This window comes from Eptesicus fuscus, chromosome 12 (assembly GCF_027574615.1).
Source record: "Eptesicus fuscus isolate TK198812 chromosome 12, DD_ASM_mEF_20220401, whole genome shotgun sequence".
NCBI lineage: Eukaryota > Metazoa > Chordata > Mammalia > Chiroptera > Vespertilionidae > Eptesicus > Eptesicus fuscus.
Window position 1 is genome coordinate 50,656,496 of NC_072484.1, and position 27,534 is coordinate 50,684,029.

The 27,534-nt window shown below is 47.0% G+C and overlaps 1 protein-coding gene across 1 annotated transcript; it reads left to right on the forward strand.

Moving 5' to 3' along the window:
* The first annotated feature begins 872 nt into the window (after positions 1–872).
* On the forward strand, positions 873–27,534 carry CNDP1 (carnosine dipeptidase 1). The gene is made up of 12 exons (XM_028139336.2): positions 873–925; positions 11,000–11,125; positions 11,748–11,897; positions 12,580–12,742; positions 13,659–13,747; positions 16,908–17,108; positions 18,666–18,750; positions 21,423–21,583; positions 22,546–22,710; positions 24,457–24,598; positions 26,726–26,873; positions 27,058–27,534. The coding sequence occupies exons 1-12, from the start codon at positions 902–904 to the stop codon at positions 27,125–27,127; spliced, it is 1,524 nt and encodes a 507-aa protein (XP_027995137.2). The 5' UTR covers positions 873–901; the 3' UTR covers positions 27,128–27,534.

Genomic DNA, 27,534 nt, shown 5'->3' on the forward strand with positions numbered 1-27,534 from the left:
CCAAAATTTGTATGTTGAAGTTCTAATGCCCATCACCTCAGACTGTGATGATTTGGAAATAGGTTTTTGCAGGTGTAGTCATAATGAAGCCATTCTGAGTAGCCTAGGCCCGACTCCAGGATGCCTGGTGTCCTTGTGAAAGGGGGAGTTTTGCACAGATTAGAGATGCCATGTGAAATGAAGGCAGGAATCGGATGCATTTGAAGACAGCAAACCCAAAATTGCCAGTGACTGCCAGAAGCCAGGAGGGAGGCCAGGGACCGGCTCTCCCTCACCGCCCTCAGAGGAACCGGCACTGAGGACACCCTGGTTTTGGACTTTTGGCCTCCAGAATGTGAGACAATGGGTTTCTGCCCCGCTTGTGGCAGCCTGAGCAACCCAACAATGGCAAGTAACCCTGACCTAGCTGCTAGGTGGCATTCCATCACGAGGGCCCAGCCATAGAGCAGGGCTCTGCCAACTGCTCAAGGTAACAGTGAGCATTCGCATCACCTCTATCTCAGCTGTGCTGGCCTGGGCCTGTGCACCCACTCACTCTTAGGGTGACACCTGCACACATGCACAGTGATGCTCCTGGGTTGTCATGCACAGCCTGAGCGGCCCCGATGGCCTTCAGTAATATCAGATGACTTCCAGGCCACTGCCTCATTACATGCCTGTGCATATGAGACTCATTGTTTCTCCTCCCCCAAATTGGCTGACTGCCTCTGAAGCGTCTTTGTTTTCCAGTGTGAATGGCCCACTATCCCAGCCTTGTCTTCCTTTGAGGCAGATGGTGGAGCACAGACAAGCATTTGCACCGCGGTATATAATGTGACCGCTGAGGGCCTTGGTGAGGTTTTCTCTTCCGCTCTTCATTGAGGTCCAGAGGAACTGCTAGAAGCTTCAGAAATCCTGCTCGATGGACCCCAAACTGGGAAGAATGGTGAGTGAGCCCTCCGGTGTTTGGAGAGCAGGGACCAGAGTGCTGGACGTGTATTCGCCCAAAGAGTGGGGGTGACATGCGGGAGCCAGGCAAACAGAGCAGGTGCTGCATGAGGTCCATGAGCTGCTGCTGTTTAGAAGTGCTCTCAGGTGCCACTGTCTCTCCTGAGAAAGCAGCCGTGTGGAGGTGGTTTACAGTGCGCTCTGGGTGGCTACCTGTTCTTATAAACACGTGGCTTTCTTTTCAGGTGGTTTCCTAGTGCTGGAACGCAGTCATGCTAGGTGGATGGTGGCAGCCAGAGTGTGGACTCGAGGCCCAGGCAGATTCTCTGGTGCACTGGGACCTACCACAGCACACTTGTCTGTGCTCGGTTTTTCTTCACACAGAAAGCAATATTATTAGTAAAACTGTGGCAGAACCTCTAGCTGCTGAATACAAAGGGTGAGGTATGACTTAGAGGAAGAGGTGGAGAATAGTATGCATGCAGGTACAGTTGGTGCCTTTCTCACTAAACCCTGAACTCTGCTCCCCAACCCCAATCCCAAACATTAGTGTGAAGAGTTTGGGGTGGGGCCCAGGAATCTGCATTTAAGTGTATGATTGCATCACTTTTACCCATTCACAGATGTATGCAACCATCACCATGATTGATTTTAGGATATTTCCATCTCAGAAAGGAACCCAGTGCTCTTAGCATTACTTCCCTCTTCATCCCTGCTCCCAGCCCTAAGTGACCACTATATCTCCCTGTGCTTCATTTAATAATAAGCATTTAATGAGAAGCATTCCCAGGGAAGCAAAAATAAGCATTAATGATTAGAACAGACTCCAGACTCCATTTTTTAGTCCAGAGGGCAGTTGGTCAAGATTTCTAGCCCTCACCAGGTAGTTCAGTTGGTTAGAGTGTCGTCCCGATATACCAAGGTTGTTGGTTTGGTCCTGGTCAGGGCACATATAAGAACCAACCAATGAATGCATAAATGAGTAGAACAACAAATCCATCAATTTAAAACAAATATTTCTAGGTGTTGGGCTTGAAGCATCTTTAGACAGTGGTGTGAGGGTGATTGATGAATTTCCCGGTTTGTGGGTTCATTGACTCTGGGATGTCATGGGTGTTCCAGTGAACGTCCCGAGTGGCCCTCACAGCAGCAGGGCCTCCGTTTACGGTTGTCCCTCCGTGACCCATTGCAGTGACGCCTCTGGACTTTATATCCAGTCGCCCAGCTTCAGTGTGGGCTTCAGGAAAAGGGGCAAGAGAAGACTGGTAACATTAGTGTGGAGAGTTGTAGCCAGACATTGGAGGAAGCTTGAAGACTCCAGGACCTAGTCCAGTTTACAGGCAGATCACATTGCCTCGCAGACAGTGAGAGGGCTGAGATCCAACAGTGGTGCACTAGAGTTTCCAATATGGCCAAAGAACACATTTACTAACAGACCAGACACCTTTAGTCTCTGTAATGAGAAGCCATTAATGTTTCAGTATTTTATCTTATCTAGAAATGATCTGAACATTTATCGAATGCCCATCATTTAACGTAACTGAGTATAATTTTAAGGTTTCAAGTTACCAAAAATATTTCGAAACTAATTTTAAGCAGACATATTTTATGAAACATTATCATTGTTTGGGTGACTGGTGCCAGGAGGGGGCTCCTGGAGATGTCACCGGTAGACACGAGATGGCGTGTGTCCAACCTCAGTCCTCTGACCCTGTCTGGGCACCCAGACTATAAGTGGGGTATCTTCATTTGGGGGCAGGCCAGGGAAATGTTGGAGCAGGACCGTAAGGACAACCCTACCCCACTCCTGCCCTAGTCCTGCGCACAGGACGTAGGTTACACCTACACATCAGGATGCTAGGCGTCTGTCCCCAAGCACCTCTCCCTGCTGGCCCACAATGCATCAGTGTCCACCCTCTCAATCGCTCTTTCAGGCAATTACAATCCGCCCCATTCAGAAGCTCTTTGGTTGGGACAGAGGTGCCTTTGGGAGGCATGGCACTGACAGGGAGCATATGCAGCTCCCAGCAGCAGCACAGGAAGCTGGGGGACTGTCCCCATGGACCCCTAAAGAGTGGGATCCAGAACACCCAGAGGGATTAGGGACTTTGAGAAAGGAGAAGAGAAGGGAGGGATGAGCAGAGCTGGAGCTTTTGGAAGATTGTGGGAGCAGGGAACCCTGCATGGCCTGGAGCCCCGTTCTAACAGGTATCAGCCTTCAGTTTGCCTGGGGCATCCTGTTCCCTCACAGCACACTCTGCCCTGCAGGTGCGCTGCTGGAGCCCAGCGCCTCTCCCTGCCTCGCACCTGGGTCCCGATCCTGAGCTCACCCTGCTGGGCCCCAGTTTTCTATCAGTCCTATGTCCTGGTCCTAGAGCCTGAGGATTTCTGGGACTTGGGCCTATATGCCGGTTAAGGTATACTGGCAGGACACACAAGCTTTTAAGGGAGATTTTCCCCTCTTTAAACTAATCCTGCTTCCCCTCATTTTGGGAAAGTGTGTGGGACACGCGCGCGCGCGCACACGCGCGCACACACACACACACACACACACACACACACGAGCTTGTACACTGCAGCTGGCTCCGGGCCCAGCCGGGGACTTTGCCTCCCAGAAGGGAGGTCACTGCAGGGATTTCAGATCAACGCTCAGGAGTTCACTCTCAAACCTCCCATCCACTTCCATCAGCACAAGTACACATACTTTAAATGTCTAATTAAAAAGGTAGACTCAAAAACATAATAAATATCTCTACTGGACAAAAGCAAAACAAAAACATTCAGTGGTGAGTGGGATGGGGGCAGGGCAGAAGCATCTAGAAATGAGGCTGCCACAGGGTCACAGGGACCCAGCACAGAGGGCAGCGGAGCCGGCACCACTGCCGGAACCAGGACTGGTTGGGTCTCCCGGCGGGTGACAGCTGGGCGCCCACAGCATTTCTCCGCAGAAATAATGACCGAGAGGCGGAGAACACAACTGGTGTTCAGGTAGAGCCTGCAAGTTACTAGTAAAAGTATACGTTAGACTAATAATATCAGACTAGCAATAAGAAAGCTCACAATATTAATTGGGAAGTGAGTTTACTGCCACTGAAATGCAAACAGTAGAACATGTTTAAATGGATGTGAATGAAATATGTTTACAACCTTCATGGGATAAATGAAGGACTAAAACCATAGAGAAGAGGCAGGCAGATGTGAGTGGAGAATAGGTGGACACAGAGCACAACCAATGAGAAATCCTGAAAATGAAAAATCGTTATTGAGAAACTCAGTAGTTCATGTGCATTCTAGACCAGCCATAATCAAAGAGAGAATGAATCAGCTGGAAAACATGACTGAGGAATTTAGCCAGAAAGCAGAGAAAAAATGGACAGAAAGGATCAGAGAATAGAAGGATACATGATAGATCAAAAGATTTCAACTGTAGTAGGAGGTCTACAAAAGGAGAAATAGTGAAATGGTGGAGAAGTGACATCAGAAGAAAATTACTAAGAATTTCACAGAATAAACAGACACAAATGAAAATGGGTGCTGAGGACTGAGTATATCAGTCAGACCCATTGTGACGAAGCTGTGAGCATCAAGGAATAAAATCTGAGATCAGTTAGGGAAGAGGGTAGTTGAACAGCTAGCCCAGATGCTCTGAATTGTGAGACACTGGTGTGAGCACCAGGGAATGTGTGGGATTGGAGGGTTGGGGGGCGGGTGCAGAGAGGCTGCTGTGCTTTGTTGATGAAGGACTTGGGGGCCAGGAGGCTTTGGGTGGTGGAGAGAAGCAAGGACTCCAGGCAGCAGCACAATGAACAAAGCCCCTGTGGTGTGTTGTCAGGAAGCTGGAGCCTCCTGAGACTGCTAGGAGGAACAATCATCTGACTCACTTAAATTTTGTGGGTTTTTTCCCCTTATCCATGCTTACAGCTCAGATAGTTTTGTTCATCAACACATTTTGCATTTTCTGCACAATGTTGAAATAGAAAGCATTACACTGGTGAACATTAGCTACTCCTGGTGTCTCTCCTCAGACTGTGCACTTAGCAAACACCAATTGGGATTTTAGTCTAGGACAGGCACCTCTCAGGACGTGGGAATATGGAGAACACGGCCTGACCCTGATCCAGCTTAAGTTCAAGTGAGTGAGGCGGAGAATATTAAGTGAACAAATAATAGAATATTAGTAACGACAAGGAAATAAAGAGCAGGGTGTGCTGGGGGAATGATACCCCCAAAATGCATGTCCACGTGGAGCCTCAGAACCTGAGCTGACTTGCAAGCAGGGTCTTTGCAGATGAAATAAAATGAGGTTGTACTGGATTGGGGTACTCCATAATCCAGAAACTGGTGGTGACCTTCTAAGAAGAAGAGAGGACACAGGGACACACACAGGAGGAGGCCAGGTGAGCTGGGGCACAGACCTCAGCAATGCAACTCTGGGCCAGTGAGCACCAAGGACCACCGGCCACCACCAGAAGGTGGGAGGGAGCTGGGTTTTGGTACCTTTGCCAGCTGGACCAGCCCGCAGAACTCTGCCCACCAATTCCTCTCTGACTGTCCTCTCCCTGCCACCCCTCCCCTGTCCCTGTCTCCAAGTCCTCTGTGGCTCAGTTCCCACTGCCTTGCCCCTCCCCCCAACTCTCCATGTCCTCTCTGTTGTTTTGCCACCTGATTTTATCTGTTGTCCCCTGAGATCACTCAGTCACTCCTGCAGGTATCTTAGGTTTATCCTGCTAACCCTTTTACACCCAAATCACACAAATGAGATTTAAAAGAAGGAAGCAAAGGCAGTGGCTGTGGCCCAAGCATGGTTAGAAGACCTTGAGTTGGCCGTGGGTCTTGACTCCAGGGTCTGCACCCAATCCATGGTTTGGGGTTCACACCTCTCACCCCTCGAGAGTGAAGGGTGTCCCCTGTCCCAGGCTCAGAGCCTAAGACAATGCAGGCCTTGGAGGAGCTCAGGGTCCAGCCCAGTGGTGACACCTCTCTGTGTGACTTCACCACAGTTAGAGACCTGCCTGTGGGAGGAGCAACAGGCACCTCTGGCAATGTCACTTTTTTAAAAAAAAAAAGATGGTTAGTGTGTTTTTTTAAAGAAACTCTTTTAAAAATATATATATTTTTATTGATTTCAGAGAGGAAGGGATAGGGAGAGAGAAATAGAAACATCAATGATGAGAGAGAATCATTGATCAGCTGTCATCTTCATGGCCCTCACCGGGGAATAGAGCCCGCAACCCGGGCATGTGCCCTGACCAGGAATCAAACCGTGACCTCCTGGTTCATAGGTTGACACTCAACCACTGAGCCACACTGGCTGGGCAGATGATCAAGGATCTTGATGAGAGGTTCAAGGAACTTAGTGAGACTTTCAAGGATCTTAGTGAGAATTTCAAAAAACATGAACAAGGGCCAGTCAGATATTAAGCATACACTAACTGAAATAAAGAATAATTTACAGGGAATCAACAGTAGAGTAGAGGATTCCCAGAATCAAATCAATGATTTGGAATATGAGGGAGCAAAAAAGACCCAATCCAGAAGAGCAAAAAGAATTTAAAAATATGAAGATGGTATAAGGAGCCTCTGGGACAACTTCAAGTGTACCAACATTAGCATTATCTTTCTGGGCCTCCCCAAATCATCGATCGGCTGCCACTGGCACACCCCCTACTGGGGATTGAGCCTGCAATGTGTGGGCATGTGCCCTGATCAAGAACTGAACCGTGACCTCCTAGTTCATAGGTTGACGCTCAAACACTCAGCCACACGGGCCGGGCATCACTTACACTTTTTTGGTCAGGTTTGTCATGTTTGCAGATGACATTAGGCTCCGGAGGTGGTGCAGAGCCAGGGCAGAGTCTGGGGAAGCCCAGATCACTGGCCAGTATGGAGGGAAGCAAAAGGATCTCAAGAGTCCTTTCTAGGTGACACACACTGACATTGCTGCTTTCTACTTGCCTGCACCTGTGCAGTCAGGGGCATGGTCCTCAGACCAGCTGGCTGCCCCTAGGATGGCGCACCATCCAAGCAGGGTCCTCGAAGGGCCGGATGCTGTGCATGCATGACCTCTGGCCTCCTGCTGCACAGGGCAGTGCTCTGTGCCTGTGTCCAGCCTGCAGCTCCGGACCAGGGAACACCAAGCCAGCGGTCAGTGCGAGCTGAGCCTGATTCCGAGCCCTACCTGCACCCAGGATTGCGCTGGGCTCCTCCTGCACCCCTTTATCCGGTGATGTCTTTCTCCAGCCATCTGCACCTGGGGAGTGGGCTTCACCTTGGGTTTAGGAGTGAGCCTGAGCTAAGCTCTTTTTTTGGGGTCAGACTGCCGGTCAGACCCTGACTAGAGGATGGTGGAGAAACTCCTAGCTCTTGGGACTTTCTGGGGAATTCTGTTGCTGGAAATTGACCAGGCTGCTCTCCAAAAGCCACTCCCTGACCGCTCCCACTTCAAGACTGGCTGCCAGAGTTCATCTGCGCAAGAATGCTTGGCTCAGCCCAGCTCTGCGGGGGAATTAACAGAATCCAGAAAGGCTGTGGGGGGAGGGGAGGTTCAGCTTTTATTTTTAATCCCGGCATGGTGAGATAGACCAATAAGGCATTTTTCCTGCATTATACCAAACCCATCAGCTCAGTCCCGGGCAGAGCACCTTCGTAAAGCAATCCCATGGGACTCTAGGTGACTTGGTAAGTGGGGTCTTGGCATACAAGTTGACCCAGCACAAAGTTTCTCAGAGGCAGAAAAGGGTTTGGCTAAAGTGTACCGGAGGAACAGGCCTAGCCCAGGCCCCGTGAGGGGAAGCAGGAAGGCTTTCATTTGGATTCTTTATTCTGCTCAGCAGCAAACAGTGCAGGAGGGGATTTATCAACAGCACACCCCACCCAGCCTCCTGTCGGATGCCTGCTGCTTTCAGGGCAAGAGATAGAAGTGTCCTAAGTGTCATTGGCTCTGTGCCTGTGTCCAGCCTGCAGCTCGGTCGAGGCCACCATCAGTTAAGCACACAGACCATCTAACTGTCCTGGTTGTTGCTGAGAGCTAGGAGAGGAGGAGACCCCGAGGCCAGCCCTGTGGGAGGAGAGGCTCTTGGGATTGAAGCTGAATTGACTGGGAGAAGGACGGGGTGGGGGTGGGTCCACTGCAGAGGATGTGGACACGCCTTCAGAAAGTCTTAAAAGTTAAAGTATTTAAAAATAAGGCTTAGTGTAGGGGCACTTAGGGCTTTTGTTCCAAATCTAAGAACAATGAGCAGGAATTATCAGAATCTTATGGGGGGTGGGGGGTTCCTCTGTGAGGGTCCCGAAGCGGGGCTTCTCCAGCTGGGCTGGGTTACCTGCCCCGCCAAGATAACACTAGGACCGGGCCTCCCGATCTCCCTGCCCCCTTCACCTTCCTATCCTCCAGCAACTTCTTTTGCAAAGGCAAAAGCCAGGAATAACCCTTCTCAGTCTCCAGGTTGCTGCTGTGCAATTAATTCTAAGTCAAGTGTGACTGTAACCCAAGAAAAGAAACAGAAAGAGAAAGGGGTGTGGGAGACTGGGGAAGCGAGTGTGTATGCAATGCGGGGACCCCATCCAAGATCCTACAGGCAGGATCAGTGTCCTCAGCCCATCTCTGTGGCAAAGGGACACAGGTGCTCCGTCCACTCTGCGGGCACTGCGGGGAAGTGCAGTCCTGCAGACCCTGTGTGAGGACCCACCACCAGGGACAATCCTTCAGGAAGCTGGGCCCTGCCTGTGCTGTTCCTGTTGGGAGGGGAGGGGACTCCTGCTGAAATACGAACCATTCTTTCTCCTTAAAATTGCTGTTTTCCTTCTTTTCTTGTGGCTTCCTTTTCTTCAAATTTCCCCATTTTAGTTTTCATTGGAGTGGAGCACCAAATTGTTTTTTAGTGGAAATTGAATGCATGAAAAGTAAAAGTAACAGCTCACATATTAATTTAGATGGATGGCCTACAAAAAATATCCTACTTCATTTCAAAGAGCCTTTCCCGGGCATCCAGAGCTTTTTTGCTGCTGCTGTCAGTCCTCAAGAGTCCTTTCCTCCTGATTTGTTTGCAGCCCCTAACCCTAACCCTAACCCCCCAGAGCTTAGCTGGATCCAGCCTCATTTGGATCAGAATGAGGCAAAGGGTGCTCAGGGACGGCTCATTAGCGCCATCTTCTGGACCAAGTTCTTAACTCGCTTATGAATGAGCAGGGTACACTTTTACCTGAAATTTACCCACTTCTTAGCTTCCTTTTGAGACATTTTTCATATTCAATAATATATTTATACTTTTGAACAAGTGTTCATATTTATGATGATTATTTTTATAGTGACCATATTGCAATGTAATTCACGGAACTTACAATTTACCAATTTAAAGTGTGCAATTCAATGGTTTTTAGTATATTCAGAATTGCACAAACGTTGCCAAAATGAACTTTAGGACTTCCATCATCCCACAAAGAACCCCTTACTCATTATCATCAGTCACTCCCCTCAATTCTGCCAGCCCTAGGCCACCAATATACTTCTGTCTCTCCGATTTAACTATTCTGGACATTTCACATAAATGGACTGATACCATATGTAGTCTTTTATGTCTGGGTTCTTTTACTCAACACAATGTTTTCAGGGTTCATGCATGTTGTAGCATGTATCAGTGATTCTTTTCATGGCTGAATAATATTCCATCTTATGTATACAGCACATTTTGTTCATCCATTCATCCACGGATGGCTGGGTTGCAGCCATTTTGAATAATGCTGCTGTAAACATCCCTGTTGAGTTTTTGTGTGGACACATGTTCTCATCTTCCTTAAAAACATATCTGAGAGGAACTGCTAGGTCATATATTTAATCATTTGAGGACTGCCAGACTGCTTTCCAAAGCATTTGCACCATCTTGCATTCCCTCCAGCAATGTACGAGGGTTGCAATTTCTCCACATCCTTGCCAACACTTATTGTTACCTGACTTTTTTTATTTTAACCATAGGAATAGGTGAGAAGGTATGAAGTGGTGACTCATTATTTGATTTGCATTTCCCTGATGACTAATGGTGTTGAGCATCTTTTCATGTACTTAGTTCATCATTTGTAGATTTTCTTTGGAGAAATGTCTATTCAAATTTATTTTATATTATTGACTTGTATAATTCTTTATAGTCTAGACACACATCTTTACCTTGGCTCTGTTGGTGCCCAGGGCTGGAGGCCTAGAAAAGAAACTGCCTAAACCTAAAATGGCTCCAGAAAATAAAGTCTAGCTTCGAAATGTGCAAAAGTCCACAAGGAAGAGCTGGTTCGGAAGAAGATGATGAATTAGTTCTGAGCCTGGAAGTCCTGCCCTCTGGTTTTCTGCTCTGCACCCAGCCTGGAGCTACCGCGGGGTGGAGGGATGAGTAGGAAGAGGGTGTGGGGGAGGAGGAGGAAGCGGAGAGCGAAGATTGGGGTCATGGACAAGTCCCACATTTATGGGCCAGGAGAGGAAAGGAGCCATCAGGGAGGGAAGCAGAGGCCAGAGAGGTGGGAGGAAAGGGAATGTGGCCAACAGCGCCTAAATTATCTTTAGTTCTTCCATGTTACCTATCACACTGTGCTTTTATGTTTCTTTTTCAAGTGCTCTAGCCTCAGCAGCTGATGGAGGAAACCCCGCACGCTGCCCGGGATTCTAGGCAGTCCTTACAAAATATTCTTTCTAATAGAGTGGCAAATCACACATACAAATTTTATTATTTTAAAAATTACAGCACACTTCTCTCCCTTACAAACATTGCCCTTCACACCATATGTGTGTGTTATGACGTAAGGGGAAGTCAACCAACGGGAAAGATGATCACAGGAACAGACTGAGGAAGGCTGCTTCCAGACAAGCTCGTCAGCCTGCTTTCTGTCTTATCGCAATCCGTTAGCACTGAGAAGGCCGCGCTTGGGGAAACGGAGCACAACAGAGATTTCCCGTTCTGCTACCTGGTGTTGTTTTAGTCTGAGTGACTGCACGCAGCTGTGTCGGAGAACAGACTTCTTGAAGTATTTGCGAGGTCGAAAGTCCAAACCCTGGTACTTATTTTGCTTCCTCCCCTGTGCCTGCCCACAGGCGTCAGCTCTCCTTGCTCTTCTGCTGCTGCTTTTGGGAGGCATGTCCTCTCCATCCTCCCCCCACGCTGGGCTGCTTGAGAAGGTCTTCCGGTACATGGATCTGCATCAGGATGAATTTGTGCAGGTTGGAGAAACTACAGGCGGGACACTTGCATGAGATCCCTTTTGGTGTCTGAGTGAAAGGTGGTTTGCTGGGAGATGTGGGGATTTTTGCCTGATAACTTAATTCCATTTAAAATGCCTGTGGTTCTTCATTGAGTTAAAATAGTCACTATTAGTTAGGTTGAGGGAAGAGATCTCTCCAGGCTATTTTCTGGAAAGTGGCTCTCTGTTACTTTCCAGCACACTTGATCTAGAGCAGTGGTTCTCAACCTTTCTAATGCCACGACCCTTTAATACAGTTCCTCATGTTGTCGTGACCCCCAATCATAAAATTATTTTCGTTGCTACTTCATAACTGCAATTTTGCTACTGTTATGAATCGTAATGTAAATATCTGTGTTTTCCGATGGTCTTAGGCTCTACAGCAGCGGTTCTTAACCTGTGGGTCTCGACCCACAGGTTGAGAACTGCTAGCAGGGTTGCCTAAAACTCCTTTTAACCCAGCCAGCTCTGGCTTCTATGTTCCTGATTACACTTTCAGCTTGGCCAGTGACTTTTGATTATCAAGGTCAAATGAAGGACATTGGGGATTCTGTGCCTCCTGTGCTGTGTCATGCTAATCACCCTGTGGCCTGTCCTCACAGAGGCTGAAGGAGTGGGTGGCCATTGAGAGCGACTCCATTCAACCTGTGCCCCGCCTCCGACAAGAGCTCTTCAGAATGATGACTGTGGCCGCAGAGGAGCTCCGGCGCCTGGGGGCCAGCGTGGACCTCCAGGACTTGGGCTCTCAGCAGGTGCTGGCGGTCCCTCCCTCCCCCATGAGCTGCCACTTCCCTGTGCATTGGCCATGCCCTCCCGTGGTGGTGGCAAGATCCTCAATACAAACACCCATAGAATTCCTCCTCATCCCAAACGAGGTTGCCATGTTGATTTCTCATCATGTCAGGACTTGGGTAGGGGTGGGAGGGAACACAAGTGAAGGAGGTGAGCCAAGGCGACTCATCCTGGAAAGGCCCCTGCACGCAAGATTCAAACTTTCCCAAGCTCTAAGGCATCTTTCTGAGGCTCCAGCCTCTCATCAGAATCACTTCCTGTTACTGCCCCTCGGTCACAAATGGCAATCTTAAATCTTAGCGCCCAGTGCTGCCTGGCTTAGCATTGAAAGTCTCCCAACGGTTTGTTTCCAACACCCAATTCAAGGTAGTTGAGTCTGAGTTCCTATTGAAGAGCATGCTCAACTAAGTTTCCTATTTATCAATGGTATCTGAGGAAGTGCTTTGCTTTAATTACACTTCATGTTTTAATTAAAAGTGTCTTGTGATACCATGTTAAAGCTGGATAAAGGGTGATCAGAAAATTATATGGGCTCTGCCAGGACCCAGGGGTAGAAGCAGGACTCCCAACATCATGTCTTTGAATTGTCAGGAAGAACTAAACAGCATTTACTTAAAACTACAACCCATTGTCCTCCTGCAGCTGCCTGATGGCCAGACTCTCCCGATACCTCCTGTCATCCTGGCTGAGCTGGGGAATGATCCAGGGAAACCCACCGTGTGCTTCTACGGCCACCTGGACGTGCAGCCGGCCACACAGGCCGATGGGTGGCTCACAGACCCTTACACGCTGACGGAAGTAGATGGTTAGTGATGTGCTGATGCACAGAGCTGGTGCTTCTGTGGATAAGGGATGCTCACAGGGTTAAGGATTTAAGACGGGCCTCCCATCACTGGCTCCAGGTCTAACCTGTTGTTGTTAAGAATGAACTAAATGCCACTCTCATGGTCTACAAGTCGGTCCAATGTAGCCAATTTTATTTCTTTTTTTTTTTAAATATATTTTTATTGATTTTTTACAGAGAGGAAGGGAGAGGGAAAGATAGTTAGAAACATCGATGAGAGAGAAACATCGATCACCTGCCTCCTGCACACCTCACACTGGAGATGTGCCCACAACCAAGGTACATGCCCTTGACCGGAATCGAACCTGGGACATTTCAGTCCGCAGGCCGAGGCTCTATCCACCGAACCAAACCGGTTTCGGCATGGCCAATTTTATTTCATTTGGAAAAGAAACTTCGAACTTTTGTGCCTGTGGGTGAATGAGTGCCCCAGGCTGGAGTCCTTGGGCTGTGAGGAAAACAGTTGTCTTGGATAAACGTTTTCTTTTTAAAATTACCAACTATAATTTCTTTTTAAAGAAAAGAAGAAAGGTTAATGGAGCTACAGATACCCTTTGTCCATTCTTTTGCTAGTTGTAAAATCTCAGAATGAAAGGTTGTTACATGACCGTCTGTAACACAGGCCCTTTTCCATGAATTTGGATAAAATACCTCATAAAGGTTCAGTATATTTCAAGTGAGCTTACATTTCTGTCTAGCTAGTGGCCATACTGTCTATACATAAGAAATCACACTTTGCGATTTCAGTGCAAGATTTGTTCTTGGAAGCAGAAAGCCCTGTTCAAGCAATTACCCATAAAACAACGTTTGTTTTTAACTCACTCAACTTGGCAGAGGTACCCATGCTTTTCTGAAAATTCTTCCCCCATTTTTCAAGGAAAACTTTACGGACGAGGAGCAACAGACAACAAAGGTCCTGTTTTGGCGTGGATTAATGCTATGAGCGCATTCCGAGCCCTGGAGGAAGTAGGTAGCCAATGGTGTTGGGGAGGGAGCTCGATGATGATGACTGACAATGACGGTGATGGTGACAGTGATGGTGACGATGATGATGGCACAGGCAGGATGCTTTGAGTCCCTCACTGTGCTGCAAGCTTTCACCTGAATTTTTGTCCTTTCCTCTTCCCAACAGTCTTCTTAGGGCTGTACTCTTATAATCACACCCATTTTATAGATGAGGAGAGTGAAACTTGGGACAGTCAGGGAACTTGCTCAAAGCCGCCCAGCTGGTCTGGGGCAGACATGGTACCTTGAGCCTGTGCTGCTGACCACATGGAAAAAACAAACAAACACATAACAAAAAGCATGATGAGCCTGTGGCTAAGTTACTCTCACTGGGACTTGCCTTTTTCACCTTTATCTTACTTTGACTTGTATTATTTATCTCCTCCTCCTTCTTATCACAAAGTTTGATTTTGTTAATAGATACAAACATACACTTTAAAACAACACATTAGCTATTTTATCAATGATCAAGTTAGAGATCCCTGGCATGTGACATCCTGATTGAATCTTTAGGCCTCTCCATTCTTGTGAAATGTAGTTTTCATAGGTGTGCCAGTACAGGTACTGGAAAGGTAGGGGGCTGCCTCTCTCGGGCCATCAGAGGACATGTTGGTGGCCCAGGTTTGAGTCTTTTACTGTCCCACCTGATGTTCTCACAAGGGTGGTCTCATCTCACACCACCCTACCGTCTTCTGATGAATGCACTTAGGCTCCTAGCAGAGGAGTCGATCTGTGTGGCCCTGAGCAGGAGACCTGGCCTCTCTGGGCCTCAGATCCTGTCCTGTAAAAATGAGGGTGTTGGCCCTTGGCTCCCTCCGAGGATTTTATGGAGCTAACCTTAAGGTTACGTAGCCAGCCACCTTCTCCTTCACATGACTTCCCTGAATCAAGCACCTCTGTACACTGGAAATTGAAGAAGGAGGTTCAAGGTCAGGGTTCCTGCATGCTGGTCTCCATCCAGCCTCTTCCAGGAAGAAGCAGGGAAGCAGTGCTCAGGCCCGGGCGCTGTCCCAGTCCAGGTCCAAGGCTTAGATCTTTGATGGCGTCCCTTGCTCCCAAATCCTGTCCCTCAGAGCAGGGCCTGACTCTGTGGTGCCTTCCCCTGGAGGAGATTTCATTGGGCTTCTCTTTCATGAGTTTCTTTTCTCCCAGACATAAGCAGAAGGTGGGGCGGCGTGCGGGGGGTGGGGGTGGGGGGGTTGGTGGGAAACATGTGACTGCTCTGGACTCAGCTGCTTTATCTCACTGAGAAAGAGAGTTTGAGTCAGGATAGTTTGCTGACAGGCCCTTCAACCACTGAAACGTTGCCTTGTGATTCTTGACACTCACATTGGTCAGCCTGAAAGTTTAATGTGGCCTTGGTTTCTCCTCTCTCTTCCTCTCTGTCTTGAATTCTCTCCCTAGACTTTCTTCTCTGTCTCTTTCCTCCCTCCCTCCCACCTTCCCTCCCTCCTTCCTTCTTCTCTCTCTCTCTCTCTCTCTCTCTCTCTCTCTTTGTTTTTTTCCCCCCTTCTTTCTTAAGAGGAAGGAAGCAATATTTATATGATAATTCCTATATAAAGGCCAAAATCTGCTTTGCTTTTAAATTTCAACTCTGAAGCTTACATACTTACAAACAGTACATAAGCCAGTTAATTCTCTCTAAGCCTCTTTTTCCTCATCTGTGAGGTAGGAATGATCACTTCTCCCACGGGGCATTGAGACGACTAAATGAAGTAACAGTCAAGGGACTCCAGTGCCTAGAGTGCTGGGCCCTATGACTGCTGGCTTCTTCTTTCCTGGTGCTCTCCTGCCCTCCGCCCTCTCACCCCCTTTTCCTGTATCTTGTTCAGATCACTAGCCGTGCGTCACCTCACCGGCCCATCTCACCCAGAGCCAGATCGGCTGTCAGTGCCCATACCGTACAGGGAGACAAGTGAGCTGCCTGGAGGTGGACTAGCTTGTGTAGGTCCCTTGGGTGCCAAGGGACAGAGCAGAGACCAAAGCCCCAGCCGGCCTGCTGGTCTGCCACCCTCCTCCAACACTTAGTAGCCATTGGCTTGGATTTTATTAATCACCTTTTGCCAGAAAATCTTAGACTTTCCAACTACCTCTCAGTCATGTTGACTAAGTGTTAATAAAGAGCTTTTGAATATTAAGATTTCAGAACTATAGCTTGACTTCCTAAGACACATAGAAATGTACACAAATGATACGTTTGAACAAATCATTACCCCCACATGCCCTAAACCAACAGAATGGCCGAAGGTCATATTTTCTAATACATAATCCTCTGCTCATCCTGCCTTTGTTCATCTTTGGCCAGTCGGTCCTACTCATTAGAGCTAATTAGTATGTATGTGCTGCCGTTTGTCTGCGTATAATCACTTTTAGAGTCTCCTACGTGTGTCTTCTGCTCCGGGAAGAGACTTTGACCTCTCCTCTTCATGTGGCTCTCAGAGATAGGAAGTTATAAATTATAGAAATACAATAAGATCAAAACCAAATGGGGGAAGGGCACATTGTAAAAATTTTAAAGGAGTGATTCTGAGCCCTAATATTAACTGGAAAAAACTCATGTTCCATTCTGCTGCGTGATCAAAGCCTTTGAATAAGTTAAAAGGCAGATTGAACTCATAGTTGAAAAATAACAGATACTCGAAATAAAAATTATCCTAGGGCTTAAATATTAGCCAGTCTTTCAAAGGAAAGAGTTCTCGTTTATCATGCTCAGAGTTATGAATTCAGAAAGGAGATTTGTAATAGAATAACCTTTCTTGAAAAATTCGTTTTGGGAAGAAGGAAGAAAGGGCCTCTGTCTGGGGCAGCCCCGCAGAGCTCTGTGGTGTAGATGTCGCTGCTTTTAGGAATTCCTTCCCCAAATCCTTCATCAACATTAAATTGGTGGGTCTTGCTGGAATGTGTACACTGGGCATAAACTTGAACTCTCCTTCACAACCGTGGTTGAAACTCCTTTGCTGTAACAGAGATGTTGGGAACGTGAATAATTCGCATATTGAACACATGTGATAATTACTGTACTTACATTAAATACGCACTGTCCCTGGGTCTTACAAGGTGAGTGGGTGACTGTGTGGTTTTTGACAGATTGGTTTGTCCAACTTTTGACTTGTTAACTCAGGATCTCCCCGTGAACATCAAGTTCATCATTGAAGGGATGGAAGAAGCCGGCTCTGTGGCCCTGGAGGAACTGGTCAGGAGAGAGAAGGACAGGTTCTTTTCCAGCGTGGACTACATTGTGATTTCAGATAACCTGTGGGTGAGCCAGAGGAAGCCAGCACTCATTTACGGAACTCGAGGGAACAGCTACTTCACGGTGGAGGTATCGGCAAACCCTGGTGGCCTGCTGGGAGGAAGCCAACCTGGTGTCTGGGAGGGGCAGAGACAAAGCTGTGTGAGAGCACAGCGTTCTCCCAGGATGCTCACCTGCCTCTGGGAGGTCCTGGGACGGGGTGTGGGGTTCATGAAGCCCCCACTGTGAGCCTGTGAATTGTGCATCTTTCTGCAGACAGGATTGAGAGGGCTTGTGACTCACAAGCCAAGAGATTTAGGGACTGCAGCTGTGCAAAGTGGAATCTGGAGGCAGGCCCAGCAGCCTCCGGGGAGTGGGGGGAGGTAAGAGCCTGCTGATCAGGTGCTGGGGCTCCTGGGAGGGCAACAGTACCTAATCCATGGGGCCTTCCTGCTTCTGGGACGGAGGACCAGGGGCACTGGCATTGCGAGGCCTGCATCCCAGTCTGGCTCAGTGATTGCACATACAGCCTGTGTAGGCCCCTTACCCTCCAAGTCTTGGCGTCCTTACCTCTAAAGTGAGCACAGCAAACCCTCCCACAAGCCCCTAGGGTTGTGTGATGGCTAAATGTGACAGCTAGTCAGCTTCCTTCTCCTCTTCCATCAATACAGACATCCTGGGACAGAGCACACAACTCAGAATCAGAGAGTCCCTCCTGGAAAATCATCTGTTATTCAGCCACTTTAGTCTATTTTCTAATGTGACAAGGTGGACACTAATAATTGCACCCTGTGGGAACCCAGTGGTACAGGAAAGAGGAAACACTCCTGGTCACACCTTAAAGGTGCACTGGGTAGAGAAAGACCAGCTGGGCAGGAATGATGGGAGGGGCTGAATCAAAGAGACAATTTAAAAAAACACCTCACTGGACCTAAGTCCAGGTTAGATATGGTGTGCATAGGAGGAATCCAAGATAATTTTAAGGTGACACATTAACAGGACTGGGGACTATCCTTGTTCTGGAAATGAGCAAGTTGGTAGGAAGTCATCGTAGCAGAAGGTGTTGAGTTGTCTTCTAGACCTGAATTTCAGAAAGTAGTAGCACACCAGGAGGATCAGACATATAGGTGTGAACATGTAGGAGTGTGGGGCTGTGAATGAAGCCCAGTGAGCTAGTTCTTGGGGCTCTGTGTGTAGAGGAAGAATGTGCCCCAGAATAAGTGGTGGGGGTGGGAGACAGAAGAGAAGTTATGAGGGGAGACATTAATAAAACTATCCTATAGGCAATAAAAGAATACAGAGGAGAAACTTGCTCAGAAACCACAGGAGGAGAATTTTCCTGGAAGGAGGGTGAGCAACAGATGGGGGTGAAACCAAGAGGAAGACGATAATGTAGCCATCAATAGTTTGGTGATGTTGGATAGAACCATATTTGTGGAATAGGTGGGGGCTAGTCAGGCTCAGGGATTCAGGACACATGGGGAAAGAAGACATGGGAGCCATGTGACTGGACCGGAGAAGAAGCGATGTCAGGGTGCTCACCTGAGTCCTGAGGGACACTGGTTGGGTGTGTTTCCCACCATGTGAAAGCTACAGCTACAGCAACAACAGTGGTAGCACCTGTCTTCTCTTCTACCTGTCTTACAGGTGACATGCAGAGATCAAGATTTTCATTCAGGGACCTTTGGTGGTATTCTTCAGGAGCCAATGGCTGATTTGGTGGCTCTTCTCGGTAATGTCTTATTTCATTTCACTTTTTAAACATCAAGCAATCTCCTAAAATATAGTTCTATTTGACCCAATGTGTCTCTTCTTCCTTGGTCCAAGCCAGCTCTGAATAGAGGTGCAGTAGAAGAAAAAACATATTCTTAGCTTCCCCCTTGTCTAAATGTTCCTTGGGCTTATTAAGTCCATGTTACTTTTTTTTTCATGGACTGAACCTCTTCCTGAATTTGTCCCTTTTACTGGATACTGTGACACATCTGGCCATACGCAAAGACAATGGCATAGCATCAAGAGACTTCTAGGGAGGCTCTCAGAATGATGCCAAATATCCTGGCACCACTTGGCTTCCTTTTTCCACGTTGCTGTGCCCCCAGGTTGCACAGAGACTCCAATGAGTTTGCCAATTACACCTGCTTCTGACTTCCTGTGGATACCTGGTGTGCGCAAGTGAAGTTAGGGTGTGTGTGTGGTATTCCCCGAGAGCCCATTTGCCCACCTTGATTCACCCCGTGGCTCTTGCCTATATCAGGACTGCCCAGCAGCTGGGGTGGATCTCTGGGAACTGAAGGAAGCTTCATATTCAGGGGCCTTGCTTGCAGGAGCCCGTTCCACAGTCCTGTCAGGGATGTTGCTCTTTTGTGTTTGAATGTTGGTGTTCTTTTCAAACAGAGGTTCTCAGGCTACGTAAGTTCAGGCCACAATACCGGGGTCTGCCTCACGTGGCACAAAGTGCACCTTTATACAAATTTTACAACATGCTTGGCAATTTAAGACAGAATACAACAAGCCATTTTCCTTTCAAGTGTCTAAATTGTTTCCAGAAGGATTCAGAGAGCATGCAACTTAATATTTGGGGGTGGACAAAGGCCAGTTCTCTTTTTTACTAGAAATAATTTTTTTTCTTCCCTAGGAGCAACACCTTCATATCTTTATAATGCATTTCAATCTCCCTCTCTCTCAAATGGAATGAAAAGGGTTTCCCTTTTTTAAACTTTGAAACAATCCTCAACAAAGTGATACTGGATTGTGCCCACCATGTGGTTTTCATCTGCTGTGTATGTAAGGACGCAGGGTTGAAGCTCTATGAGGTCCAATGCATCACACCTAGTCACTGGGCACCTGCTGTGTTCCAGCACCTGGTGAATGCTGGGATGTGACCATACACAGACCCACCTTCTGTGAATGAGGGTACTGTCTCTGAGCACACGAGGCTAACTAACCAGTGTGACCCCACATGAGTGGACCAACAGGTGGCTTAGCTCTAATTAAGCCAAGGAAAACCCCCTATGAAAATCGACTAGCACACGGATGGCAGTAGTGCAACGTGTAATGGCATTCCCAGCGCTTTAAGAGGACCACAGACAGCAAGGCCGGAGGGTTGAGAGTGTCAGGAGCAAAACGTGAAGGGAAGATGTCACTGTTCTGGTTTTCAACCACATCCTCCTCAGCCCCTCCCCTTGTCCCCCAGGACTTCACCCAGAATGTGTCACTGCACTTGGGGTACAGCACCGCAGATTGCTGTACAGCATCCATGGCCCTGAGTTATGGAACTTCCCTCATTTAGCCCAATACAATATAGTATGTTAAGGTCATGATACAAACCCAGTAGTAAAGTTGAAGTCAAACATTAAGTTGGGCACCGAGTGACTGGGACTGGCTGTCATTGATTTGCAGTCACCCTCACCAAAGTCAAAGCAGAACATAAGTCCACCACCAACAGTAGACTCACTCAGTGTCCCTTTAATGAACGTCCCCAAACTTCTGCTGACATCCTCCCATGCAAGGATAGAGCTGCCTGTGGACCCACAACTATTTCTTTACCGTGTGCTTTGTGATTGTCGACCTTAATGGAAAGATTTGAAAATGTAGTGCCTCACAGTAATTTTCTGGCATTGTCAGGTTATAATCACATTAGGAATGTGGACATAGTTTTATGAAGTGTCTTTACTTGAATATAAGTCCCTAGATGGACTAAGGACAGATTTGGCTGCCCAGAGACGTTTTTCATCACTTATGTTCTCTACTTTCTGGTTGCATTGTATCTTTGATAAGTACTTTCTCGAGATAGTGAGCAATGTCTACTAAATCTCGAGTCTGCTTCTTTTATAGATATTCTTTGATGATTTCCCTGATTCCTATTAATCCCAAAAGTCTTTCATAAATAACAGCCCAGTTGACTGCTCATCACCACAAAGGCTCTCATGGTCCTGATGGATCTCACAGACTAGACCCCAATATTATGCTTTTGATTAATGATGAGTATTTGCTATATTATTATGTGTGGAGGGGAGAGATGTTGAGAAGGAATGATGATTTTCAGTTTCTCAAGTATTATGTATATGCATACACATATATATCTCAACATTTTTATAATGAATACATTACTTTTTAACTCAGGATATGAGAAAACTTTTAAAAGTTGTTATGTTTATGCTATAACAGGTAAGAGTTGGGAACTTGAATGTAATGCAGGTGAGTCAAACCCCATTTAATTGATTGCAAATCCATGTTTTCATCCTTCCATCCACAAGATAGACATTAAAGCAGGTCTGGCACAGGCTGAGTTGGCCTGGTGACCTGCTCCTTCCTGTACCATCCCCCTCTAGGGGTCCCGCTGCCGGGCCTGAGCATCAGCCCAGAGGAACATCTGTCTGGCTTTGTTTCCTGTGTGTCCTGTAGGTAGCCTCACAGACTCGGCCGGCCATATTCTGATCCCTGGGATCTATGACCACGTGGCTCCTCTCACAGAAGAGGAGAAAGAACTGTACGGCGCCATCGACCTGGACCTAGAAGAATACCGGAACAGCAGCCGGGTTAAGAAATTCCTGTTCGACACCAAGGTACAGCCACCAGCTGACGGCTCTCTGAAAGGAATGACGATCCTAAACCACTTTTCCCATTGCCTGGTCTGCGCGCTGCTCATCTCCGCATCTTGGAACTTGACAGCAGTTAATTCTGAGGCTTGTCATGGTCTAGATCCAGACCTTCATCTGGGGGCCATAACCACAGAGCATTTCCTTTCACAGCCCAGCCTTTCCTAATCCGTTTACTAGACTCAATCCCAACCAGCTGGGCTTCCTATTCGTTCAAAGAGTGAGAACAGCCTGCAATTGTTCAGCTCCAAGACCCCTCACTGTTCATTTTTCTAGACAAAACCAGGAGCCTCAGAGCTCCCTGTAAATGGCTGCCTCGCTGCCTCAGTGTAGTCAGTAAGCCCAGAGGCAGAGGCATTGTTAAGGGCAAATTCGGACTTTTTCCTTTGCCACCTCCTCCTGCTGTGGAGTGTGGGCGCTCGGCTGCTTCCCGGGGGGAGTGGCAGGGGGTGATGCGGAGAGCCAGGAGCCCTGCTGGACGCAGGGGCGGAGTTTACTAAGAGGCGGGGTCTGTTTCCTCTGAAGAGCTTAGGTGGCCACAGCCAGAAAGAAAAAGGCTGGGACGCCTGAAAAATCAAAGGCATTTACATGCAAGTTGTCACTGCGATGATTGGGGATGGAAATTTATAACTGAACTCACATTTCTGAAAGGGCCCCTTTGCCATCTATCAACTGGAAACTTCAGAGCTCCAGTGAGGAGGGGCCTTTGCCATTGGAGTCACTTGGGGAGGTGACAGCCGCGCAGGACCTCATGTCCTGAGGGAGAAGGTCACTTGTGTTATTAGTCCAGACGTAGCCAAGCAGGGTGATAATGAACTTGTCATCAACGGTGTCGCTGATGTACAGAAACTGGTGATGTAAGCAATCTAACTGAACTGATTTTAATCAGGCTTTCTTGTACATAATAAAATAACTTTATTTTAATTCAGGAGGAAATTCTGATGCACCTATGGAGGTACCCATCTCTTTCCATCCATGGGATCGAGGGCGCGTTCGATGAGCCCGGAACTAAAACAGTCATACCTGGCCGAGTTCTAGGAAAATTTTCCATCCGCCTGGTCCCTCACATGAATTTATCTGTGGTGGAAAAACAGGTAAGAAACCTGCATGGTTCTGCCTAGGAGCACCCTCCCGAGAGCCGCACACCCCTGTGGAGTGAGCAGTGCAGGTGTTGGCATTGAAGTACCATTTTTTTTTTTCCAATATAAAAGGGACTGCAACACATGTAAAAAAAAAGATATAATTTTTGTTCGCTAAAAATCTCTTTCTCGATTATATTGAAATTACAGTAGTCAGATAAATAACCATTTGGAGTTGGAGTGATGGAAAAATTTAAAGAATTAAATGGTAGCTATAAAGGCGAGATTGGTTTTGTGCACAGATGAAGAAGCTAACTGGCTGGTTGGATGGAGCCAGAAAATCTCAAGTGCCCATTGCTTGTCCACCTGTCTGAAATGAACACTCTGACAGGAGCCATTTTAATGAAAATGTTATCTGGAAGGATTTGTATGTCTACATTATCCACCTGTCATCAGTAAACTTCAAGTTTAATAGGAGGTAAACTCTGAACAAATGAGCTCAAGAAATACCTCATTCCAACTCTCTCTACCCCATATTCCTCGGTTACTGTCTTCTAGGACAGTGGTCGGCAAACTCATTAGTCAACAGAGCCAAATATCAACAGTACAACGATTGAAATTTCTTTTGAGAGCCAAATTTTTTAAACTTAAACTTCTTCTAACGCCACTTCTTCAAAATAGACTCGCTCAGGCTGTGGTATTTTGTGGAAGAGCCACACTCAAGGGGCCAAAGAGCCCCATGTGGCTCGCAAGCCGCAGTTCTAGGATATAATTACATTCTCAAGTAGGGTCCCCGCCCCAACTGCCTCTCCTTCTCCCCTCCCCCATTCTCACAACACTCATTCCCTGAGAGCAGGACCTTGTCCATCTTGCTCACAGCTATATCCCCAGCACCTAGAACAGTTCTTGCCACACGACAGGTGTTCTATAAACGTTAGTTGAAGGAATGAATGGAAGAAATATCTCAGGCTATGGAGTTTTCCATTAGAGGATTTCCATAGTAGCAACATATCCAGGGGCAGAGAAGGATGCTAACAGGCCCTTTCCCAGCTCAGTGTGGGATTGCTCTCAAACGAAGTCCAAAAAGAAGGATTTTTAAATTGAGAAGTTATACTTGTATTATCCTACATAATAAAATGGTAATATGTAAATTACCATCACTCCGCTACGCCCACGATTGGGCCAGCGGGAGGTGCAGGGGGCGGGACTCAGGGTGGCCGGGGTAGCTGATTGGGCCAGCAGGATGCTGAGCTCGTGGCGCCGCGAGCTCAGCGTCTGCTTAGCGTCTGCTCAGCGTCTGCGCCATGGCTGCGCCGGAGGCTTTCCAAAGGCCTGGTGCACCAGCGGATAGACAGCCAGCTGGTGCACCAGGTGCATGATTAAATCATGCACTGGGCCTCTAGTGTTACATAATCACTCAACATTCATAATGTTCATATTATTCATGTTGTCCATAATATTATTCAAGGTTTCAGTTACCAAATTCATAACAAGCAAATATTAACAGTCACTGTGGTCAGGATGGGGAGCGGAGGGACTGGGGATAGAAGAGGGTGAGGGCAAGTGTTTCTCCCACTGGGTGAAGCTCCATCCTAGAGACCTGCTCACTGTGTCATCATCCCTCAGGCAGAACCAAGGTCAGATCACAACCCTTGGACTTGGCTTGGTTGGGGTTTCCAAGTTCCTTGATGGAAGACTATAGTCATTGTCTGAGGGAGTAACTAGAAATTTTCTCTTACAATTGAAAACATTACCTTTTAGGTGCAGCAGTATCTCCAGTATATATTCTCCCAAAGAAATAGTTCCAACCAGATGGCTGTTTCCATGGTGCTGGGACTGCACCCGTGGATCGCAGATATTAAAGATCATCAGTATCTTGCAGCAAAAAGAGCCATCAAAACAGGTTGGACTTAAGATATTTCGAGTTTCCAGTGTCCAGTGGGACCGAGGGGTGGTGCCCAAGGGTGGGAGATGTGGATAAAGCAGACACATTTAAAACTCCAAATATCGACCGTCCTTTTTACACAGGCTGTATTACTGTGCAGGGGTCTTTATATACACTGTCTCATCAATGTGGTCTCTCAAACATCTTATACTGTACTTACCCTTCTTGTGATGATGAGATGAAGTGAGGTGAGTGATGTAGGCATTGTTGATTTCTGGCTGTGGTTGACCATGGGTAAGTGAGATTACGGAAAGTGCAGCCATGGATAGGAGGTACAGATGGGGCCTTAGGCCACACCCCTGAGGATGCCAAAGCTGGAGTTTGAGGTCCAGACCTCCTGGGAGGACCAAATCTCTGTGAGGGTTGTCAGGACAAGGGACGCAGGCATGAAAAATCGGAGAAGAAGCCCCATCCCAATGCCTCTAGGTGCAGCAGTATTTTACCAGTAAAATTTGGGAGTGAAGAAAAGAGGAAGATAAGTCAGGCAGATAAATGTAATGCCAGCTGAAGAGAGATGTGTGATTGACATGTCAGGGTCAATGATAAGACCTGAGATGCTCTTGCAGGAATGCAGGAGTCACCTTTTGGTCTATTTGTGTGATAAACCACCAAGTACATCAACATTGTTCACATTCATGCCTTGCTCTGTGGATAAAGACTATGTGGCATGTTCTCTTTTCTTTTCTTCTTCTTTTTTTTTTTAAATATATTTTATTGATTTTTTACAGAGAGGAAGAGAGAGGGATAGAGAGTTAGAAACATCGATGAGAGAAACATCGATCAGCTGCTCTTGCACACCCCCTACTGGGGATGTGCCCGCAACCAAGGTATATGCCCTTGACCTGGAATCGAACCTGGGACCCTTGAGTCCGCAGGCTGATGCTCTATCCACTGAGCCAAACCGGTTTCGGCTGGCATGTTCTCTTTTCTGTCTTTGTTTTATTTTTCATTCCCACTCCATCACTGGCAACTTGTCCTCTCGCCTGGAAGGTTTGAACCCATCTCTTTCTAGATCTTAGACCATTAAACTATTTCATGGAATACATTGAAATCTGAGTACAAATATTCAGACAGTCAGGTGATAGTTGACTATAGGGTTTATTTATATACTAGAGACCCGGTGCATGGATTTGTGCACCAGTGGGGTCCCTTGGCCTGGCCTGCAGGGATTGGGCTGAAACTGATCTTGGGGTGCAGGTGAAGCAGATTCGGGGATGACAGTGCCCCAGCAGCAACCTAACCCATGGCAAATTCTGTGAGGACTCAGGCTCCCTTCTCTACTGGTCTGAATGTCTGCCCCCTGGTGATCATTGCATGTCATAGCGAACAGGCGAATGGTCGCCGGCTAGGACGGTCACTTAGGCTTTTATATGGAGAGATTGATTACAAAAAACAAAACAAAACAAAACACAAAAACACAAAGTCCCACTTTCCTAATATTTAATTCATGAAACAACCATAAAAGTAGGTACGTCTGTGCTGCTCTTTCCAAAAATGCATGCCCTCTTCCAGTTATGAGAAAACAGACATACCCAAATTGAGGAACAGTTTACAAAACAACCAATCAGTACTCTTCAAGAGGGTCAAGGTCATGAAAGACAAGGAAAGACTGAGAAGCTGTCACAGACCAGAGGAGATGGAGGAGCGGTGACAAACGCAGTGTGGGATTCTGGACGGGATCATGGCACAGAAAAAGGGGAAAGAGTCATGACATTCCAATAAGGTCGGAGTTTGGTTAATAATATTCCAATTTTAATTTCCTATTCTTGATAACTGCACAATAGGTATATAAGTTGTTAATGTTAGGGGAAGAAGTGTTAGGGGCACCTGGGAACTGTACTATTTTTGCAACTTTCTATAAGTCTGAAATTACTTCAAAATACAAATTTTTAAAAAATATCTTTTTTTTAAGTAGGTAGCTGTAAAGAAGGCAATCACCGTTTTCTTCTGGATGCTACTGACTACTTTAGAATATAAATTGCATGATAGCAAGAAGCTTACTTACCCCATGCACCAAATGTAATGGTGATTACTGGGCGTAGTCTTGTCCTTATGTTATTCGAATGCCTTCTTTTCCTGTTTTAGTGTTTGGAACAGAGCCAGATATGATCCGGGATGGATCAACCATACCAATTGCCAAAATATTCCAGGATATTATCCAGAAGAGTGTGCTGATGCTTCCACTAGGCGCTGTTGATGATGGGGAACACTCTCAGAATGAGAAAATCAACAGGTAGGCTCCTGCGGGGGCTACGCCCTCACTGCCCAACCCCAGGTCTGCACACATCGGAACCTCCCGACATGCTGCATACTTTAGATTGAATTGATATCCTCAAATCTTTCTGTTCACATTGTAGACTAGTTTTCCTCCATCATTTGAACGGAAATAACAGTGTTTCTCTTACTTCTCTCATTAGGCGGAACTACATAGAAGGATCCAAATTGTTTGCTGCCTTTTTCCTAGAGGTGGCTCAGCTGCATGAATAATGGCAGAAACCTTCCAGCTTAGATCTGACCTGCTAATACCCTGGACAGGAAAGGAATCTCAATATCCAGAGAATTTTGGTCCAGAAAATAATGTTTTCCCTCCCATTTAAAATATCTTTGGACATTTGGACCAATAAGTATAGACATTAGGAATGGTCTAATGTCCCATAGCAAGCCTTTCTAAAGTCACAGCTTCCTTTACCAACCTGATCTCCCCAAGTTCAGCTGCAGTAGCCCAGGACTGGACCTCCCCTCACAATGATTGGCGTAGTCACTCTAGCTTGCTTTCTAGGTCCAGAAGTACTCATGACACATAATCATTCCATGCAGTGACTGTCAGTACTCACCCCCAACCTTGCTTGTACCATATCTTTCTTTTATCTTATTAATAAAAACCTTGGTCTCCA